This window comes from Cornus florida, unplaced genomic scaffold, assembly GCF_030987335.1.
Source record: "Cornus florida cultivar Cherokee Brave unplaced genomic scaffold, ASM3098733v1 CherokeeBrave_3.0.0_Hap2_Chr11, whole genome shotgun sequence".
Taxonomy (NCBI): domain Eukaryota; kingdom Viridiplantae; phylum Streptophyta; class Magnoliopsida; order Cornales; family Cornaceae; genus Cornus; species Cornus florida.
The window spans coordinates 120884190-120907431 of record NW_026775581.1 but is presented as its reverse complement, the minus strand read 5'-3'; the positions used below and the strand labels follow the sequence as shown (position 1 = coordinate 120907431).

At 32.3% G+C, this 23242-nt stretch overlaps 2 protein-coding genes across 4 annotated transcripts; one reads left to right on the top strand and one right to left on the bottom strand.

Annotated features, from left to right (window-relative positions):
- LOC132282600 (uncharacterized) lies at positions 1 to 8825 on the top strand. 3 transcript variants are annotated; one of them, XM_059784330.1, is made up of 14 exons: positions 5 to 272; positions 1854 to 1919; positions 2007 to 2055; positions 2627 to 2766; positions 3880 to 3981; positions 4460 to 4534; positions 4620 to 4723; positions 4820 to 4901; positions 5922 to 6014; positions 6487 to 6551; positions 6980 to 6992; positions 7120 to 7200; positions 8161 to 8269; positions 8485 to 8825. In XM_059784330.1, the coding sequence occupies exons 1-14, from the start codon at positions 144 to 146 to the stop codon at positions 8595 to 8597; spliced, it is 1221 nt and encodes a 406-aa protein (XP_059640313.1). In that variant the 5' UTR covers positions 5 to 143; the 3' UTR covers positions 8598 to 8825. The 3 variants fall into 3 exon arrangements, 2 of the variants coding, with proteins under 2 accessions (XP_059640314.1, XP_059640313.1); XR_009471803.1 differs by lacking the exon at positions 6980 to 6992 and having other exon boundaries at positions 1 to 272; XM_059784331.1 differs by lacking the exon at positions 4460 to 4534 and having other exon boundaries at positions 4 to 272.
- Positions 8826 to 11674: 2849 nt separating this feature from the next.
- Positions 11675 to 14306, bottom strand: LOC132284045 (F-box protein FBW2-like). The gene is made up of 3 exons (XM_059786104.1): positions 14046 to 14306; positions 12897 to 13222; positions 11675 to 12466 (listed from the first exon to the last, which is right to left on the bottom strand). Exons 2-3 carry the CDS (start codon positions 13202 to 13204, stop codon positions 11812 to 11814), a joined length of 963 nt encoding a protein of 320 aa, XP_059642087.1. The 5' UTR covers positions 13205 to 13222; positions 14046 to 14306; the 3' UTR covers positions 11675 to 11811.
- Positions 14307 to 23242: the final 8936 nt, after the last annotated feature.

Below are 23242 nucleotides of genomic sequence, written 5' to 3'. Positions count from 1 at the left end.
TGGTCCCCCTCGGTCCTCGTATAATTTGCTCTCTCAATTCTTCTTGCTCGCGACTTCTCATACGCACATATAGAGCAAAGCATCGAGTGTAGTGAGAGGAATACATACATACACATACAGAGCAAAGCATCGAGTGTAGTGAAATGGAAGGACTAAGGAAGCTAGAACAAGTACAGAGGACACTATTGTTGATGCACTCGCATGGCGTAATCAATTCTTCCAACGGAAACGCCGACTCCGATCGCTTCGTCGCTAATCTCATCCTCTTTTTGGTAAACCCCAAAACATCTTCACTATTATTCAAATTATGTCGGAATTTTCCCATTTTTCACAATTTATTGGTTATAATGCATTTAACACATGAAATGTTGTTGCTGTTAAGCTTGAAGCATAAATACATATCTTCCTTACCGGAAAATAAATCTAAAATAATAAATAAATACATGTCTTATGGCCGGGCTATAAGTATTACATAGTAATTTAAGTCAAAATGTAATTCACTAGATTATCCCAAGTAGATTATTTTTAGGGTTTATTTTATAGCTTGCATAAGTGTAGAGACTGTTCCTGAGTTTTAAAATCTCAATTGTTAGTGACTGATCAATGCCGGATCTTTTACTTGGACGGACTTATTTATCCCAAGGTACCCATATTGGTGTACAATGACATCGACCTATATACTGAATTTGTGTTGGACAAAGTATCCCCGTTGGACATGTGAGGATGAAAAGCGCCTGCTAGAAATCTTCAAAATTAGGCTTTTTTATTGCCAAAGTATACTTCGCATCTGGTGTTAGCAAAAAATTGGTAGGAGTAGTATGTCATAGGAGCAAATCAAGAGCTAGAAGCTGCAACGATGATTGGAGAATTTGAGTCCATGTTGTCTCATTCTCTACATTAGGTCATAATTACGCTATTGGCCAAGGTTCGAGTTCTGATTATAGTGGAAACCAATCTCACATTTGAGAGTAGAAGATGAAGATAGTACTGGTGAAATGCCTGAAGAGCTCCATTCTTGCTCTTCCAACTTCTTATAAAATGGGAAAAGGGAACTGAGAAGCGATTCACATGCAGCGTTTCACCATAAAATAAGAAGTCCTTCTAAATTTCTATATACCTCTCCAAGTGATTTTGTATCAAGCAAACCATTAATTATATAAATAGTTTTCTTTTATTCTTATAAAACCTTCTAGTTTTCTGTATTGTTTCCCGATTGTTACATTTACAAAATAGTCCACAATGCTCATACATCCTTTAAAAAAAATTCATTTTGTTCAAGAATACCTTCATAGGGGAACTCAATTATCTGGTACAATGTCATATAAGATGTCATATGTACATGGTGTCTCCAAATGTTTCCATGTATTTGTACTCAATTTTTGGGCTAACTTTAGCCGAGTCAAAATATTAAACCAAGATATGGTGGCATTTATATCTATTACTATACTATTTTGGCATGTATCGTAGGATTTAGTACCCTGAACAGGGTATTGTTTTTACTTTTGTTGGGATGCATCTCTCTCTCTCTCACATGCACGCGTGCGTGCATGCGTGCATGTGTGTGGGAGCATGTGTAATTCTTACCTCAGATATGTTCAAACATTTAGTTTCATGGCCCAACTTCAGTTCTTAAAAAAATATGGCTTTCCTATATCAAGTGTTGAATCTTGTGGGGCTACCATGGAGGTATTATTTCTGAGTTATTTTTTTCATTCAGTGCATGCACATGTGCCTGTATAGAGTATAGACACGAGTGATCTTGTGGCACCTTTCTCTTTGTTCTTAACATGAAGCAGAAAAAGCATTCTGCAGCATTTGTTGATCCTTTATTTTTTGTATATGACATGTTGAAGTTACAACCTTGTGGTGAACTTGACATGGATATGAAGTGCCAATTGATTTCTGAGCACTTGTCCAAGGTGAGTACTGCTTGCTGCTTGTTCTGCTTCCACTTCTGTGACAGTCAGAGGATGCAATTTGTGTGCTTATATCATCTGTTTTGACAGATTTCGGCTGCGTTTCTTGAGGAAGCACTGCTCTGGCTTGGTGGGGAAGGTATTATGCATTTAGAAAGCAATCATGGTGGTTGTTTCAGGGAAGCTATAATCGTTGAATTCTTCTTTAGGACATTCCTCCAGTGAATATTTGTTTTCTGTCATTTGTTTTACTCATTCTCTCAACATCCTTGCACCGATGGTGCTGGTGTTTAAATGACATAAAATATATAGTTTCCATGAAAATATATAGGAGAAACCATTTGATAGAATAAATACAAGTTTGAATCCATTTCTTACTAAAATCGACTCAACTTAACAAAGCCTTTTCCCAACTACTTGGGTTGAATATATCTCTTATTACTTTACAAAATTGACAAATGCTCGTTTTAACAGTTCCTTTTAATTCATAGGGAAGAAATTTGATACTTTCATTGTCTAAAATTTTTAAACTATCACCAGTACATATGAGATTCCATATTTGTGAAATACCATTTGAGATATTTGATAAGAAAACAAATTATCAGGGGTTTACTGTTTTAACTATTTCTTGAGAAACTGTTTGTTTTGCTGTATTTGGCTTCACATTATTTGTTTAATAATATGTGTGTTCAGCTGTAAATTTCTTGCAGGAAATGAACAACTTGAAAATACTTCCCCACTTTTTCATGACAATAAAGTAGGTTGTGCTTCATCACAAAGTGATTCTGAAGACATGGCTATGGTTGGGCTGGATGCAATGCAACGAGCAAACTCTACCCTAGAAGATTTTGTAAGCAATACCTTTCTTCTTTCGTTGATTTTGTGATAGACAAACCACGGGAACTTTTGAAAAGCAGGGGATAAGCTAATGCTGCATTTTTTGTTTTACGTATGGACATGCTAATATTTAACTATTTAAGCTTTCTGTGTGTATAACTGGCCTAGTGACTGTACTAGATTAATAACAATAAGGTGCTTGAACCAAGAGGTTTTCTATCTTATTGGAAGTTGTGTCAATCTGTGATTCTGAACAAGAATTTGTTTTGCATTTATATTTGAAACAAGCGCTTAATGTTTTTTTAGAAACTTAAATATTTTATTAGTACGTTTTCAAACTAGAGGGGAGTCATTTCTTGGTTTGAGAAGTGTGAAAATGCGATTTTGAGTATGAGAGCAACCACTTAGTTCAAATAATATCAAAGATTAAGTTTGTCTTCAGTCTTTTTCTCTTGACATCCTGCTTAAATACAGTGGATGAATTTTCTAAAAGAAACTGCAAATTTAGATTTCGCATTTTTATTTTATTTTTTCAATCATTTTGTTCTATTAAGAGTCAAGTGTTCCCCGCTGATTTTGTAGTTGAGTTCTTAGTTTTGATATAATTATTTTGTAGCTAGTGCTTGTCATGGTTGTGGTGCTTATTAAGCAGAATGTTTAAACCCTCCAATCAAATAACTTTTATAGATCTATACATAATTTTGAATGAATTGAACAATCCTCAATCTGATTTGCTGAATTAGTGCGACAAACTGAGTATCAAATTGATCTCTGCTTGAAGTATGACAATCAGGTTCATGAAGTAGCGTATAGCAGACTAAGCTGGACTCCTTTAATTATGAATTTGGAAACTAACATTTTCTGCTTTCTTTTTTCTTCCTTTTGGTTCTCTCTTGTTGTTAACATTTTCACGGTTCTTGAGTTTGCATGATGAAATATCATCAATGGAATGCCTTGCATCAATCATCTGCTGCTATTATACCATCATTCTTTTCTTCACTGTTAGGCACTTTCAAAGATGAGCATAGTCATGGTAATACAAATAAATTTACATTATCATGGTTGCAAACTGTTATTATCTAATTATTCCAATTGGTGATGTTGTGATTTTCTCTCAAATTAACAGTGCAGATCTTATTTTATGTTTCACGAAATGGATGTAAATAAGCCACAATCAATATTCAGATATCTCCCAATGCTTTCATTTACAGAAAGTTTTATTTATCAGGTAAACAATTTGGCAAATATCTCATGTTTGGTATTTTATTATTAAATGAAGATTTGTTGAATACTTCTTGATTAAATTTGTTGAAACGGTATTGAGAACTCAAAAAATATACCCCTGCAGCCTTTGTGTTATTATGATGTTGTGGAAACATACATCCCTACTTCAACTTGAAGTATGGAATATCCTTTTACTGAGGCAATATGCCTACTTCCTAGCCATCCTATGTTTATGTGTAATTTTTTATTTTCTTTCTCTCTCTTTCTAAAGCCTATACAGAAATCAAAGAGCCCTTTTTGAGATAAGCCATGTTGCTGTCTTTCTTCTTCAAAAATGGTCCAAAGGCAGTGCAATTTTGAGATGTATAGTGTTGCAACCAGTTCCAACATTTGATAACGTGGACCATTAGCTACCAGATTCTTTTTGTTCCTTGTTCCTTAAATAGCGGTTTTTTTTTTTTTAATTTTTTTTTGGTGATCAGTTGGATACTTTGAACGAGAAACTACTGCAATTTCCAGCAATTGGAGTTCCAATTATAGGAGGAGGATCTGATGTGGTATAACTATAAACAGACATGATACACAATTCTTTTAAACAGTTCATCAACTCTTACTTGGCCCACTTAATTTTGGCTGATACAGAAAGTTGAACAGAGCTGTATTGTTAAGGGCATGAAACTGCTCGGAACAGATCCCTTTGGACCGCTGCTTGTTATACTTGCACATCATGGACTTTTGACTGAGAGGTCCAATCTTTTGCTTACAAACATATTCTTTTGTGAAAAGTAGTGTAAAAACACGCCTATGAGTTTTGTTCATCTGCTTGTTCTTTATGGGTTCAGGATACGAGAAGAGTTTAGGTGTGGAGAAGAATATTGGGTTCTTGAAAGAAAGCTCTGCTGTGCACTAACAAGCAAAATGGAGGTAGATATCACCATAATCTCTTCTGCTGAAATTAATTTCCTAATCATCCAAACTTTTTAAATTTCACAATCATTGTTTTTTATGTCTGTATGATGTGCTATCTATCTAATTTTAGGAAAACTAATAATTTAATGAATACATTCTCTTATATGCGCACAAGGAATTTTATTGGGAAAAACCTCCTTGTACATCATCTTTCAAGTTTTGCAATCTTTATGTAATTTAATGCCGTTCATATCTGTACTGCATCCAGCCCAACCTATTCAATCTTCAAATCCAAAACAGTCAATATGCAAGAGCATGGATAATGCCAAACTGGATCCTGAAATTAAATTCAAGCTTATACTTTTTTCATGACGCAGAAGACATGCTCCTTACTGATGGTCAGACCATAAGAAGTAGCATATTTTCTGCAATTTGCTCAGCATACGACTAATAGAAAAATTAATTATTTTTAAAATTTAGGATATCTAATCATCGATCCTTCTCTTTGCTCAAGGCCTGCCAGCAAGAGAACTCTAGTTTAAAATACAGGATAAGAGAAAAGCGGAATGCTAGTTCCTAATGAAATACTATACTTGTGCTATGCTGGAAACTGTACATAGAATTCAAAGCAAGCAAATTGAGTTTCTTTCATGGTGAAAGATATATGGCTTCATACTGTTATCACAGTACCACAGTGATATTAAAAAATGTTGCACAGATAACTCAAGAGGCTGTTTTATTCAAATAAATCAAGTCTTAACAAAGTTAACAAACTGTTTCTGACACGTTTAATTATTCTCAAATTGATATATTTCTAGTATAGTTCTTAAATTTTACTTGAGGTAGTTTTCATGCAATTCTCCATTTTTTCCCTCTGAATGTAGAAAACTGGTAGAATGTCAGTTTTAAAAACTTTCCTACAAAAATGCTCCGCTGACATTTGGTATTTAATTTAATGACATTATGTGGAAAGTGGGAAAGATCAATATTTTGCTTTTCTTTGTTTTCTGTTATCATAGATATTATGTTGCACAGATTTCTATCGAAGACGTGATAAGAGCTATTCATCTGAAATCCTTTGATTATCGGGTGCTGAATCTTCTGCTGTATCAGTTGAGAGGAGAAAAGGTACATCTCTGTTGACCTGTTGGTAGATTTCTTATATTCATTTGCTTATGAATGAGATAATTATTTTGATCTGGAATGTTAGATTACAAAAAGATGGGTAGACAGATGGTGATGTAGAATGTAGGATTGGAGCAGGTGGACAGAATGGAGGCAAGCTAGTTGTATCCTATTTGACAAACGAATGTCAAATAAATTAAAAGAAAAATTGTATAGGACGGTTATTAGGCCAGCTATATTCTGTGGAATCCAAGAGTAGACACTTTGTGCAAAATAATACCAAAGGTTTGGTTTGTATTGGAGTCTTCTCCACCCTGCACCTCAAAATGTAGGAAGAGCCACTCGGTAATGGCCTTTTTGGCCTTTTCACTGCTATTGTAACCTTAACTTGATGAAGTGCATTTTATTTCTCCAGTTCTGTTGGAAATGTTATATTTCACCAGTTTAATTTGTTCTCTGTGAAGCTGTTGTGAAGGTAAATGAATTGCATATGGAATTCCTATCAATCTCTGAATTCCTCGTAGAGGTATCTGATGATTTGTAAGTACTTTCCTTCTCTTGGTACTCAAATAATTTATTTCCCTTCAATTCCATTAAAGAAACTTTTGTGAAAATTATTCTACAGAGCAAGTGTTATAGCCCTTTTTATATTCATTATTATGTACTAGTCATAAAAGAAATGGACTGAAATTATATGGAAGTTGCTTGTGTTGGTCCTCGTGAGTTTACGTATAATTATTCCATCAGGATAGGCATTTTCATGTGAGTTTTGAGATCTTGTCTGTGGAAACATGTCTGCATTTTCACTTGTTTTCATGCTTTTGCTGTTTTGGGGCTATTATTTATTGGTTCCATCTCTGTTGGATAATTAATCCTACCTTCTTTTCTTTTTTTTTGAAAATTTTAATGCACATGTGAAGCATAATATCATATCTGGTTATTAAGAAGATGATACCATGATGATGTAGGTTTGACTATGAGGTGAGTGAGGAGTTCCCTAATCTCGTTTATATATATATTTTTTTCCTAGTTAATCTTGGTTATATATTTATTCTTTTTAATTAGTTTGCCCTCTCTTGAAGATAAAATATTGTTGTTTCTTCTGTAGGATGATGTGTTGGAGAATAATTTTAATATTTTACGCATGTTCGTCAGAATATATGGAACTTCCACAGCACCAACCATGCTGGTGAGTACATCTAGTTTATCTTGGTATGTCTTATAAATATCACTGCCTGAAATTTATTTCACTCATTGGGCAATCATATTGGATCAAGTTTGCACCGGTACTAAGAAGGGAAAAAAAACATATAAACAGGAAAAATGATTTCTTACAATCATTCTCTCTTCAAGACACAGCAACCATGTTATATGGTTGGAAATACATGCATCACCATGCAGTTTTTGGTAAAGCCAGTTGGTTGGTGGCCTTTAACTATGGGCTGATTATATAGAGTAAAGCCCTCCTAAGAGGGTCCTCTTAGGAGCATTACTCGATTATCTCTCTGTGTTGCATGGACACATCATGTGCATCGGCTGTCAGATTTATCAAATCCCAAACCCAAAAACATGATGATGAGGTTATATATTTATTTATTATTTCTTAGGATAAAATGGTGTTTGATGGGACATATAGTATTTTACACGAGCACTCTACCCGTTTTAAGTAATGATGTAACAAAAGGAATAAATAGCAAGAGGGTTTTACGTGTTCGTTTACGCTTCATGGGTGCCTGTCCAATTCCATACCCTTCCTCGGGTGTTTATCCTGCTTTGGTACTTCATGAATTAAGGAGAGCTCATGTCACGTAGATGTTTCTTGTATCTTTAGTATGTTCTTGGAAGGTTGTCATAATGGGGAAATATAGTCTTTGGGCATGATCTGAATAGTTAATAATTTTAGTAATCTGTGTCCTATAGTGGGTTGTAGGACCAATTATTTTGGATACCTGAACTGTGAACTTCACCACATATGGTAACATGTCCAATTTTCATGTCTTCATTTGAATCTCATAGCGTTAGTTTCTTGATTTATTTGTTTGGACTGTTTTAGTATATAGTCATTGGAAAGCTTTAGCATTACTTGAAAATTCGTCGTCCTTTTTGTTTTTGTGTGTTGGTGTTTTTTTTTTTTTTTCTCCTTCAATAGGCAAAATACATAACTGATGCTGAAAAGAAGTACAAACACCTATTGGAAGCTTTGGATTCTAAACTGTCCATGAATTACCAGAGAAGATGTGAAGAAGCCACAAGAGAAGGTAAATTTTTTGTGGGTGATTCACATTTGGTTCATTTGACGCTGGACTCAACGTAGCCTTGTGCCACCTATTTAGGATCATTTACTTTAATCCTGTTATTTGTATAAATATGGTAGCATTCTTTCCTTTTCATTAACACAATTATTTCTCTTTATTTATTTTATAGTTTTTATTATTATTTTGGAACATGATCTGACTAAATTTGATTTTTGTAGGTGGGAAAATATCCGGACCATCTCTTGGAACATGGAGTATACCACCTGTAATTGAAGATGAGGATTTATATCGATCTGATTTATTAAATTCTAGGTCATCGGTTCTGGCATAAGGTTTAATGAATCTGGGTCGAAATCGTTGTTGCAGTTTCTGCAATCTATTCAACAGAGCCTGTGATGGTTACTAGTGGCCATAAAAGTCCTGTGTGTATGTGATGTTCAGATTACTTTACTTTTCCGAAGGGTTTTGCTACTGCAAAAAATAATGCTTACATTTGGTGCCTTTTCTCTCGGAATATTCTGAAACTTTAATACATATGTTTTGCGACTTTTGATTTAAACATTCTTAGAAAGACTTTTCATGTCCCAATACAGCTGAATAAAAAAATTATCAAAATTAAGTATGTGCTATTTTTTTTTTATTAAGGTAAATTGCAGGTTTTGGTCGCGACGCTCGGTGAAAAGTCAATGGATTTTTTTACATTGACACTCTCAAAAATATGCATCCACGCCCCTTCAAATCTCTAAAATTATATGAAATTATTTTTTAACCTTTTTGACTTATCAGTAACTTTATTTAAATTATAAAATCATAAATTTAACTTTGGACAAAACTTACATCTTCATCTCTTGTATACATATGGATATAGTTTAGCTCAATAGTTAAGTCCTCACTGGTGAGGATTTATAACATTTTCACTGATGTGGATCGATAATAAATTTTTATTTTAATTACCAAATCATAGATAGTGAGTATATTGTAGATCCTCGCTTGTGAGAGGATTTAAGTATTGTCGTATAATTTATATATAACAATACTTATACCACCATAACATAAAAATTAAAAATTAAAAAGAAAATTAATATATTTATTTAAATAGCAAGTACACCACCATAGCCGCCGCCACCACCACACCCAAAGACCACAGTAGATAAATAAAAATAAATATATAAAATAAATAAAAAATAAAAAATAAAAAATTTGAAAACAGTCATGGCCAACCTAACTTATTCGTCCCAAATGCCACCCGCACACCAAAGACAACACTACCAACACACAGAGACGCTACCAGAACCACTACCATCACCACAATAAATAAATAAAAAAAAATTAATTTTTATTTTTATTTTTTAAACATCCTGATAACCTAAACACTACCATAACCACCACAAGAGATTAGTAAGAGAGAAAGGGAGAGTCGGCCGCTAGCTAAGTACTAAAATGAACCCAAAAAGAAGAAAAAAAAGAGTTACAGATTAGGATACAGAAGGAGGCTTAACGATGAGAGGGTAGTTTCGTCAATTAACTGGGTTGCTATTTTATAAATTAATTGAATTAAATAATTAAGAACAAATATGACATTTGCAACCATAGGAGTGTCATGGTTAAAAATGCGTTGATTTACATCTGAGTGTCATTTATTGAAACATCAAAGGATGCAAATGTAATTTATCCTTTTTATTATTCGAATCTCATTATGTGATACGACATATATGTGTATACGTGACACTCGTGAATGGTATGAAAATGCTTTTTTATTGGTTAATCATGGTTAATTGATTCCGGAGAAGTTTTCATCTCTAGACAATGGCTGGAGTAGAATCTCTTAGACTTGTACCATTTTCATAATTAATCATAATTTATAAGATAATTTTAGACAAAAACATAAATCTCAATCTCAATCTCACCATCTCGATAGCTGGAAGAAAAATATCTTTTATAACTCGCATAGTGATAATTTTTTAGTTTGGCTTCCATGGCCAGTCTTGGCGTATTTATAACACAACCCTACCTCCTAACCTTTTTCAAGATTATTCTTAAACATTCACACTTTCTCAAGTTTTTTTCTTGAATTATTATAAAAATCTACCATTGTTTATTGTTTTCTTATCTTCTAGATTTCAGATCTTTTGGTACATATATTTCCACTTGTCAATTTCTAGAAAAATCATATTTTAGTGGTAGCCAATTGTGAACTCTCTCTCTTCTTTTGAATTATTACTTTGTTTTTTAAAAATAATAATAATAATAATAATAAATGTGAGGATATTCCAACACCAACAGCCAATTATATGTGTTTTTGTAATTAAAAAAAGAAAAAGAAAAAAGCCAATGATATATCACATCGCTACATGATACAACCAACATTCACTGTAATTTCAAGATTTACTCGTGTATGTAAGAGCTAAAAGATACAGGGCCCTACACACAGATTGTTGTTGATGTTTTGGCACACAAAAGTTAAAGAAATGCTGGCCCTTTTTTTGTTGAGACTCATATGATATCTATCCAAAAGGCATCTTCCTCCTCATCTTTTGTAAAGCCAACCAAATACAGACACAAACCTTCTATACTACCAATTTACTTTCCAGTGCTACAGAATGAGTCACAGGTTTGGCATCTCTCTCTCTCAGTCCCTTTGAAATGGCCCACCAGCAATTTACTTTTTCTTAGATTTATACATGCCCAATTGTGTGTGTGTGTGTTATTTGTTTGTTCTTGTTGCCTGCAGAAATCTTTTAATGGTGTGAAATCAAAGTAACCATTTGTTTTCAGCTATTCTGCTCTATTCATCACTTCTTCTTAAAACATCTTGTGAAGATGGGGCAAGACAAACATGCATTGCACCCCCCATCATCATGTATGAAAGTGGGACCCTGCAAACTAATAATGGATAGATCCTAAGACACAATGATTAATTAATATTTAACTAAAATCCAAATATTTCTTAATCCGAATCAAAAATTTATATTATTGTCAACAAATAATGAGAAGATATTTCATTGCAACAATACACACATAAACACACCACATATAGGAATTATTCTGAAGTGGTCCATTTGTACTCTTGAAGGCAAAAGAAGCTCATTCAGCATATGATAGGGACCATTTCTTTCTGGATTCCAGCTTTTATTTTATTTATTGCCTTGTGTTGTTTGGGTGGGTGGCAACCAAAGTAGATTTAGGACTGTCATCTCCACAGGAAACATTATTTTTCTCTCTCTTTGGTTATCAATTTTAAGATCTACTATTGCATTTGAGAGCAGATAAGAAAGCAAATTTCAGTATTTGAAAGCACAAAAGTATTTCCAATTGCTGCTCTGTTACTTCATTTTTTCTTTAGCAGAGAAATAGAACTATATTATATACAACAAGGTTACAAACCACTACCATTCAACAGCATGTATCTTTAGAAAAGCAGAGATATACTTTCATATAGAACATATAATGGCCAACTAAGTAGCAATACAAGCAGAATTTCTAACAACATAGCAAACGAGCAGTGACATATATCGAAATCCATCAAACATTTACACAAGCAAACCTCAAGGAGATTGGGGCCAATCAAGGCCAGCATCCACAGCAGCATCAAAAAGGCCGTCGTAGAACCACATTTCCACATCCTCAGCATTTTGGTCGTCTTCCCAAAACCCATCGGATATCTCATCATAGTAATCGTCTATTTCACCAGCCACAAATTCCCAGGGCACGTAACCAGACGAACCAGAGTAATTCGAGCAATTGTCCCAGCCATTGATCTCATAAGAATCAACAAGGGGTCCAACCACCTTCAGCCCTGCAAATTTCTTGAGAAACTTCTCATCGAGACTCACATTCCAACACCCTCGCAAGTCCAATAACTCGAGCTCTTGGCAGTTTGCAAGTATTGCAAGCACACTTTTTGTAGCAACAAGCAAGTAGGCTATCTCAAGGTGCTTGAGCTTGGGCATTGTGGCAGCAATGGCATGAGCCTCATCGTCTTGAGAAAGCTTATCAATCGCTTCTAGTGGGTGCATGATTCGACGCAATCCCGTAAGGAATTTACAGTGCCTTCCAATAGCCTCAAGGGCTGGGGCTCCAATCTTCCTACAATAGCTCACATCCAGGAAAGTTATTGAAGAGAGCCTCCCTGCAATCTGTTCCACTACTGAATCGCTTATTTCACTTCTTTGCAGCCGCAAAGTCTGAAGAGATTTGGCACTTCCAACCAAAACAACAAACAGTTAAATACAAAAACCCGAATTCACAATTAAGCTACATAGTTATACCATATATTCCTACTTGAGCAATTTGCAAAATGAGAAGCTAAGCTTTGACTTGAAAAAACAATAGCAGGAAATACAATTAACTCATGGAATTTTGTGCAAGTTAATGGAAATTATTAAACCAAAACAATTCTCGCTGTAATTGGACTTATTTACTTTACATTGTTCCTTGGTTAATCATTAATTCTGTTGTCATATACTAAAAAGGGAATAACCCAAATCACCAAAGTCCAAGGATCAATTTCTCGAGTAGAATTTATTATAAGTTGAAGGAGGGATTGCTGTGATCTTCTTGCATAAACAAAGACAAAAGGAACATATGGAAATTGAAGGCTAACAGTAATGCAGTAGAGAAATTTACTCACTGGTCTGCAATGAAGAAAAAACTCGGGTCACCGGATAGGCCAGACACGCAGAGCTTGCGGACTGAACCACAGCTTCTTGTGATCAGCATTTGAAGCATTCGATCAATGTTGTTGGTCTGGCAGTGCCGACTCCATTCCTCAATGTCAATCTCTTGCCAGCAATAAGGCCCCATCACTGCTTGTCCCCATGATTTGCAAACCCTTGGGATTACAGTAAGTACCTCCTGAAGTGAAAGGTTCCTGAATATTAGCCCAAGTGCATCAGGTATTAATTCGTCCCAACATCGAAATTCAAATCCTTCCTCCATTTAATCTTCCTTTTTTTCCTGCCAAACAGTGAAGAACCATTAACAAGAAATGCTGGCCCAAGCTAGAAATCAAGAAACCAAATTCCGAAATGCTAGGAAAACTCTGTGATAATCAATTGAAAAAAAATAAAAATAAAAATAAAAAAATCAGAGCAAAATGGTGAAAAAGGGAAGAACATGTATGTCAAAAATTAAGACAGGTGATCTAACACAAATCAATGATCTTTACAATTATGATTATCAAATAGAATGTTTATGTATCTATAAGAAATGATTGAGATCTGAACACACATATATTAAACATTAACTAAACTCACAAAAGAAAAAAGCATATCAATCAAATCAGAGGAAGCAACTCTCCAATCTCCCCCAAAAGCCAAAACAAAATTACTGATCCACAATCCCTAATAAAGGAAGCAACTTCACATAACTACAAAACCCATCTTGCAATTCAAACAAGCCCAGACCCCATTTTATACCCATTTTCAGACCTCGGAAAATGGAGGAAATTAAAGCACAGAAACGATGAACAGAACTGACAATCGAAAACGCGATCATCCAAGAAAAAGAAACGAATCCCAACAAAGAAGTTCACAATTTCATCAAAAATGTGCAAGAAAATTATAAAATTCAAAGAACCAAATTCCCAGAAAGATGAGAAGCAATTCAAGACTCGCAAAGCAAGACAACGTGGTAAGAAGAACAGTAAATGCATCATAAATGAAGTTGGTGAAAACCCACTTGTAATTTTCAATCCATTAGCATACCAAGAAATGAATCGAAGTTAGTAATTCAAGAGGGGAAAAAAAAATTTGTAAAACAGAGCTTAGGATTAATTTACCAGCTATATGTAGCCTTGGATCTGTACACACCGGTTTATCCGCCTGAAAGAAGGGGGGAGAGAGAGAGTTTCAGAGAGAAATAGAAAGAGAGAGAGGGTAGATGACGACGGGTACGTATAAGTAGACAGAAAAAACAAGAAGAGAAGCAGAGGGATACAATTTGTACGAAGAAGTGCAAATGTGAAACAGAAAAAGCAAAATAACTGTTTTGAGAAAGCAATTTAATGTATTGTATATGTGTGTGTTTGTGTGTATTTTATATGATGAGTGTGTGTATATCTTTTTGGGTAATGAGAGGTTGCGAATTACATGCAACTTTTTTTAATCTGTCGGCAGAGGAAAGGTTCCACAGATGCATTTAAACGACGTCGCGCTGGGAGGTTGTTACTTGTAACGACATTGTCTTTTGTGTTATTTTTAATTGAAGGGAGTTCAATTTATGTTGCTTTCTAGGCAGCACAATGTGGGACGGAGTGATATTAGAGCGGGTCCAATCTTTAATACGTTGACGAGTTGGGTTTTTGTTCTATTAAAGGGGACGAGTAGACGGTAATATAAGTTCTGATCATAAAAAAATATTAAAAATTCTTGTTACTCATCGAATTCAAACCAAAAATGATTTGGGTCTCTTAAGAACGATAAACCTAATAATTTAAACTGTGTCAAATAGTAAATATCTTAATCGGTATACTTGTTCACTAACTTCTGTGTGTATATTTATTCACTTACTTATGTTATACATGTACAATATTTGAGTGAACTTTAACCATTAAGGAAAAATATAATATTAATATTATTTAAAATACAAAAAGTTATATTTTTTATTTTAAATGAATGGGTACATTTATTTTAGAGAAATATTATTTAATTTTTTAATAATGAAATGATTGATTTAAGGAATTTTTTAAAAAATACTTACATGAGGTAAAAAAAAATAATGATTAGACTATTATAAACTTTTAAGAACTTGTTTGGATATCTCTTATATATTAAGACATTCTTTAAGTACGGAACAAATATAAAAATGGTCAATATCATGAAAAAAAAAATTTGTTATCATTTTTAACACATTTTTAAAGTTTTTATTCAATATAACTTATATTTTGGTTCATTACAGTCCGTAATAAATGTCAAATCTTTAAAATATTAAGAAACCATTGTAAATTAGAGGATTGATAAATTTAAATTTCTTTTACTCTATTTATTTTTAGCTATTACTTTTCTTATTAAATCTGTTGCAAATGCTCTTATCTGACTGAGTAATTGCGTAGGCAGAGGAGTTGTACCTAATATTAACAGATTTGGAAGGTAACACCTAATATTTCTTAATTTGGAAAGTACCCTTTGAACATAATATCAAAAGATTCCCAAAATAGGAAAAGAAAATTTTTATGAAACTGCTTACACTTTAAATATTTTGTTGGGAGTTCTTTCCAAAACAATATAATAATATAATTGTCTAATTTCATTTTTTTGAATGAGATCGATAATAATTGTGATAGTAGTTAAAGTATTTTAATTTTTTTAATTTTTAAAATATTAGATAATACAAAATTCATATTTCTGTTATTTTTCGGAAAGTCACAACTTTCATATTTTGCAATGCATAAAGTATGCTTTTAGCATCGATCCTCCATGCAAAAGAAGTCTCAAATTCATGTAACATTGGTAATGATATCAATTCTAACTTACGTTTGGGATGACCATCTCATTAATCCAACATGAACAATGAAGTATTATTTCTTTATGTGAGAAGATCTCTGTCCAATATAGCTTTTTAGAAGCAATTACACCACGCTTCAATGATACCCACAATATTAGTTAATTGCAAAGCACAAATATATTGCATTTAGTCATTGTACTTTCTTTCAACTTTTCCCTAAGTCACACACACACACAAACAATAATCTATTCCAATTAGGCCCACTTTAATCCCGTGACTACAAGTAAAAAATTCTTGTTTTTTAAATAAATGCAAACGTTCTTGGTGTATATATATATTTAATTAATTCGTAGTATTCGAAATAACACAAACTTTTAAGATCCCTTAACAATCTAACTAATCTCTTAAAGTTCTGAAGGATCACAAAAAACACTCAACAGAATTCGAATTCCAAACCTTTCAACTTATTAAGCTCCAAAACTGCTAATTATATCCAAAACGAATCGATCTTGATATTTTCCTCACTCAAAAGTTAGTAAGGCTGGTACATGTATCAACTTCTCATATTCTCTCTCATGATATTATTGATGAAGATACAAAGAATCTCTCCACGTGTGTAAAAATGAGAGGTTGTAACTGATTTCTATAGTTAAAATATTGATCATTCTCTTTTTCACAAAAAAAATAAAAATAAATACAAACTTTTATATTAAAAGATAACTACATTTGAGAGATATCTTAAACTATAATTTTTTATTCAAGTAATTTGAAGTCATTTTTCAAAGAAACAAAAACCGAGTTGTTAAAGAAGAAGACATCTCTTTAAGGGCTCCTTTAAATAACTAATTATATTCACATTAAAAGAAAAAAAGAATAGCATTATATATATAATAAAGAAATGTAATAAGTGAGGAGTGAGGCCTTAATGTGCAAGTGGCTTACTTGCAGGCCTCAGGCGATGGCCTTAACGACCTTGTAAGTTTTTTTTTTTTTTTTTTTTTTTTTTTTTTTTTTTTGAAAAGGTAAGCTTAACGACCTTGTAAGTTGTACTAAAGCCCGCCACGAGTACTATTTCTTAATATTGCGCAGCTTTTAAATCCTGAAATTGATTACTGATTTATTTTCTCATAATATATAGCTTTGAATATTCTAAAATTTTATTTTTAATATACCCTTGACATTTATTATAAGTTTTTTTTTTTTTTCATTGACAATAAATTCCTAATACCCATTTGTCTTTATAAGGTGGTAATAAATCCCGCCACTAGTACTATTTCTTAATATTACAGCTTTTAAACCCTGAAATTGATTACATTTATTTTCTCATAATATATGGCTTTGAATATTTTAAAATTTTATTTTTAATATACCCTTGACATTTATTATAAGTTTTTTTTTTTTTTTTTTTCATTGACAATAAATTCTTAACACCCATTTGTCCTTAAAATGACTTGAACCATCCCACCATATATTTTAAAAAATATAGAGGATTACAATGTCATTGATTATTATTACGAGATAAAAGAGATTACGTATAAAAGATATCATTAATTATGCGTTTGTGGTGTCACTAAAATTTTCTCTCTCAAATTATCTTTAAATTTATTAATGAATAAACAGGGTATTGACCTCAATTTCTCTCTTTGGTAATCTGAAGAAAAAAAAAAAAAAAAAAAAATTATTTTATGTGTAAAATATTTTACATAAAAAATAATTTACGGAATTTTTTTTTTCAACGTTAAAAGAGCCTTAATCTTTGTTTGTTTTGATGTAAAATATTTTTCATATTTTTTGGTATTTGGTTTGTATAAAAAAGGGGTAAGTGTAGAAAACACTCCTAAAGTATATCTTACGTAATACTTTTACTCCCTATTTAAAAAAGTGTGCAAAAAACACCCTTATTTTTTTTCACATTGTGAAGAAATACCCTCAATAAAAAATATAACATAAATTAGTGTTATAATACCCATTTTTCCTTTTACTCTTCTCAAAATGCCCAAGGAATATATATGCTACTAATCTCATAGTAGTGAGGTGTTATGTGCACATAAAATGTACGTTATATATATATATATATATATATATATATATATATTGGAATTATTGAATTCTTTAATTGATATTCACACCTGATATTATTGAATATTTAATTGAATTATTTGGTAAAGAATCAATTGAAAATAAATAAATATATTACATGAAAAAAAAAAATTGATATTCACAGCTGATATTAATTGATATTCACGTTTTAAGATATCTTCTCTATGTTCAAATATATTACATGAAAAAAAAAATAAATAAATAAATAATTCCTTACAACTAAAAAAAAAAAAAAAAAATTATGAGTCACCTAAAAACAATATCCACTGGAAGAGTTATTGAAGTAAGGTTCCACCAAGTTTCAACCGTTCGACCATTTAATCTAAGCACTTACATTAATGGTAAAAGTAAACAGTTTACAATTGAATTGTACTGACAAGGGACGGAACTCCACTCTAAAATCCTAGTCTAGATAGCGTTTTAATCCCTGTTTGTTTTAATGTAAAAATATTTTTATTTTTCTTATTTTTTTAGAGCATTTCTAGTCATATGTTAAAATATTTTTTTGTGTAAAATATACACTGTCACTTATGATGTGTAAATTTTTTCTATCTTCAGCAATCTGTTAAAATACATTGCCACATTACCAATAGGTTATATGTAAAAGGATTGTGTATTTTACACAACCTTTTTATACTGTCAAATCAATCTATTTTCTTTCTTATTCCTCTTTCTCATTCCATTAAATAATCAATCATATATTAAGTAGGTTTATAAAAGTGGGGTCCTGACATGACACATGGTTGATGGTTATTAAGAAATATATTTTTACCTAAAAGGTATAAAACAACCGTTGGAACTAAAATTAAATAATTTAAAATTTTTGTATAAATTCATTGTGACACATCAGATATTCACAAAAAAATATATACATAACGATTAGAGATACTCTTAGTGTTTGGTTTTATAAAATACTTAGTAAAAATTTTCAGTAAAATATTTTACACCTTTAAAATCAGTAATATTTTACCCGGTTTATTGGTTCACTCTCACGCGTCTGTGAGAATCTATCATATATCTCTTTCCTCTCAAAAAATCGATTGAATGTTACAACGTTTCCAAATTGTAACTAGGGGCCATTAAAAAACTTTTCAAATTTTACCCTCTTCAAAATCCTAAACACAAGAACAGATCTAAGATTTAAGTGATTAAAGTTTTCTGTCAAACCCCATAAAGAATATCTAGGTCATAGAAACATAAAAATCTAGTGGGAGGGGAACCATTCGTTAACTGATGCTGTATAACAAAGAAAAGAGAGTATAATTTCTAGAGAGGTTTTATCAAAAGGGCCTGTGTTGGATCCTTGGAAGTTGAGTTTAGAAGTAACCAAATATAATTTTTTTTAATTTTGTATAAAATATTTTTGAAATTCAAGCCAAACAAACACCAAAAAAGAAAATATATATATATTTTATGTGTAAAATATTTTACATAAAAAAAAAAAAATACTGATTTTTTTTTTTTTTTTTCGTCAAAAGAGCCTTAATCTTTGCTTGTTTTGATGTAAAATATTTTTCTTACTTTTTGGTGTTTGGTTTGTATAAAATATGGGCAAGTGCAGAAAATATCCCTAATGTATATTCCGCGTAGTATTTTTATCCCCCTATTTTAAAAAAGTATGCAAAAAATATCCCTATTCTTTTCACATTGTGAGGAAATATCCTCAATAAAAAATCTGACATAAATTAGTGTTGTAATACCCATTTTCCCTTTTACTTTTCTGAAAATGCCCAAGGGGTATATATGTTACTAATCTCATAGTAGAAGGGCGTTATGCACACATGAAATGTACGTTATATATATATATATATATATATATATATATATATATATATATATATATATATATATTTGTAATTAATGAATTCTTTATAATTGTTACCTTTAGAATTATTGAATTCTGATTTTTTACTAAATTATTGCACATGAAATACAATAGTTAATTATTTATTTATTCCGGGTATGAAATTGTCGAAAATTTTCTATGATATACATTTTTAAATTCAATTTCATTTGAAATTCTTTTTAGTTCAACATAAAAATCCTACCATAAATATAGAAATCATGCTAATATATATATATATATATATATATATATATATATATATATATATATATATATATTGAGGGTATAAATAAATAAAAAAAAATTATTTACTATTGTTAGAGTGTTTTTCAATTTCATCATAGGGCTTTATTTGAGGTGGAGCTATTAAGAGATTCTTGTTTGAAATGGAGTTATGGAGGAGCGTGTGAAGACCAATTTCGAGCCAAGGTGGAGATTGTTGGGTTTGTGTCTCAAAATTGTGTGCAGAAATTAATTTCCTTTTCCGTTTTAGAATGTTGAAATTTGTGAAGAAAATTGTGTCCCATTAAGTTTATATTTTAGAGTTGGGATTGATATAGTAACTCCTTGTAAGTAAGTTGGGGAATACTTTTCCAACAAGGAATTAGATTTGAAGACTTTATAAATAGAGATGAGTATGAGAGGTTTAGATAGGGGTGGGCAAAAAATTAATGAATCTGATCCAGTCCGATTCGTACGAATAGGATCAAATTGCCAGTCTCACGGATTGGTAGCGGATTCAATTTTATTGAATCCGTAGTCCCACGGATCTGTGGCGGATTAGGTTATCAAAAATCTGATCCGATCCGTAATATATATATATATATATATATATATATATATATATAAATGTATATATGTTATTTACCAAAAAGTAAAGATATTACTATAATATGAACTCCAAACATACCGTTCTTTTTTTGTTTTTGTTTTTGTTTTTTTTTTTTAATAAGTATTATACAATTAATTTTATAATATTTATTACTCAATCAATAATAGTGGATCACAGACTTTTCATTTAATCAAAACCTAAACCTAGCCAAAGATGAAATAACTCAAAGTATTAAAGAGAGCATAGAGAAAAGCGGTCACCTCACCTATTATGCATTTCAATTGGTTTTATCTATGTTATGTTATACTGCTTTGTAAGTGGATATAAAATTGGTGAAAATAGACTATTTTGAAAAATTCAATCCGCGAATTGGATCCATTCTGATTCGTTATTTTATGAATCCGATCTGATTTGATCTGATCCAATCCGTTGGCTAACAAATTGATGGCGGATTCAAAATCTCCCAATCTGTTGCGAGCGGATCGGATTAGGATTGATGCCTAATCTGATCCGATCCGATCCGTAGCCACCCCTAGGTTTAGGAGAGAGAGAGGAGAGAAAAGGTATAGGGGTTTAAGGGTGAGTGTTGTAAGTAAAGAAGTGAATATATGTAATTCCCGAGTGTATACATGTAGCCTCATAAGAGATGATGAGTGGGTGAATGGGGTTTTGACATGTGGTTGTATATTCTCTTTCTTCTCACCCATGGACGTAACCCTAGTATTGGGTGAATCATGTAAAATATTGTGTTGTGCGTAGATGTGTATGAATGTTATCTCCATATATGCTTGTGTTGATGTGATGTGATGATACTTTTGCTGTATGTGATGAAAGAGAGATTTAACTCTCAACAACAGCCAACCGTTGAGTGGATTGAAGGGAGTTAATTTTCCCCATCAATTATTACATTCATGTGCAATAGAATATCTGGATCATAACAATGTACAAGTCGAAGAGTTGAGCTATGAAATGATAAGAGATGTGGTTATTTAGAAATTAGTAATGGTGGTTCTTTGACAGAGTGTCAATGGCACTTAAACATAAAATGAAGAGGAATAAAAGGTTAAAATAGGGAGAGAAAATTATTCTTTGGCTATTATTGTAGAAAAAAAATAATAATATAATTTCTAGAAAGAGGATTTATCAAAGGGCATATAACATTGGGGATTATCTATGAAGTATGCACCGACACTGCTCTAAGGGTTAAAGTACCAGTGTCGGACACGCGTATCCCAGACTTGGACACGTGTTCGACACTCTCTAATCGTGTCCTGCATTTTTTTAATATGTTTGATACAGTCGGACACCGAACGGACACGGTTGGACACTAATCGGACATGCACTGATCTGAACGGACACGGCCTTCTCATCTCAGAATTGAGCTATTTCACCGTGCCTCTTTTGCCTGAAGTAGTGAAGGAAGAGGATGAAAAGAGCCAGAGAGGAAGAAGTTGAGAAGGGAGACAAACCATTGTAACATGGTATCATATATATATATATATATATATATATATATATATATATATATATATATATAATTGAAATCGAAATTGGTTTGATGTATCTATGGATGTAACAATTGTGAAGATAGAGAGACCGTAAGAGAATAATCGGAAACCATAGAGGAACACGATAGTGTAATATTAATTGCTACTATTTATAGATCTGAGATCTCAAATTGGGAAGATAGAGGTAAGGTAGTAGCAGAGACGTGGGTGAGTGGGTCATTGAAAAAAGTGATTGGGGAGAGAAATAGGGCGGGTTAGGTAAGCTGTACGGGTTATTTCTTATATATATATATACACACACACATACATATATTTTAATTTATAAATAGTTCTCTCTCTATATTTGTTTTTTTTTTTTTTTGGGATAGAATATGTACTATTGACTTTATGTTTTTGAAAAAAAAAGATGATTAGCCTAATTTAAATGAGCTGTATTTATTAATATATATAAGAAATTAATTAAAAGTAAATATTATATATATATAATAAAAATTATATTATTATTTTATTACCGTATCCATGCCGTGTTCGTGTTTTATTTTTTTAAAATTTGTCGTATCGCTGTATCCGTATCGTATCGTACTCGTGTCCCGTATCCGGGCTCGTGTTACATAGGAGATTATACATATGGGATGAGTGGGGTATATATAGTGGGTTGGGCCCTTTGAAGTTGGGTGGTTGGGGTTGGACCCTCAAAAAATGCGAAAAAAAAAAATCATTTTAGGTGTAAAATATTTTTAGAAAAAAAAAAAAAAAAAAAAAAGAAGGCAAAAAATTGGAGGCTAACGACAAGGCCCACCATGATTTTATCTGTGCCACATTATCAGAAAACAACATTATCAGGATCTCAATCAAACTGCTTTAGCTGTGGCACAAATCATTGTCATCAATTGATCACACCCAAAATTTTTTGACTGATTTTACAACCAAATAATAAGTGTTACAGCAATAAATTCTTTAAAAAAAAATATCAAAATTTAAAGCTTTTAAGGAGAAAAGACAGTGTTGTCTGAAGACTACTTGAGTACGAAGAGATGGCAGTGACAGTCCATCACCACCGTTCATGACATGTGAACCGTTGTACGATCTGACGGGTTGTACACTCCAAATCACACACATCAAACCTTTTGGATTCCGATCATGTCCTACCAACTTTTGGTGGGATCTGGTACAGCTCAACAGCCTCAACCAACGGTCTACAAGCTTGGACTGACCCAATTAAGGCCCACGGGGCATGTGGCCCTTCT

Excerpts from the sequence above, each read along its gene's own strand:
- LOC132284045 (XM_059786104.1), bottom strand. The coding sequence starts at position 13,204 with ATGGAGGAAGGATTTGAATTTCGATGTTGGGACGAATTAATACCTGAT. Across the intron at positions 12,467-12,896 it reads TTTTTCTTCATTGCAGACCA|TGCCAAATCTCTTCAGACTT; the intron begins GTGAGTAAATTT and ends TTTGGTTGGAAG.
- LOC132282600 (XM_059784330.1), top strand. The coding sequence starts at position 144 with ATGGAAGGACTAAGGAAGCTAGAACAAGTACAGAGGACACTATTGTTG. Across the intron at positions 3,982-4,459 it reads CAGAAAGTTTTATTTATCAG|TTGGATACTTTGAACGAGAA; the intron begins GTAAACAATTTG and ends TTTGGTGATCAG. Across the intron at positions 4,902-5,921 it reads CACTAACAAGCAAAATGGAG|ATTTCTATCGAAGACGTGAT; the intron begins GTAGATATCACC and ends TATGTTGCACAG.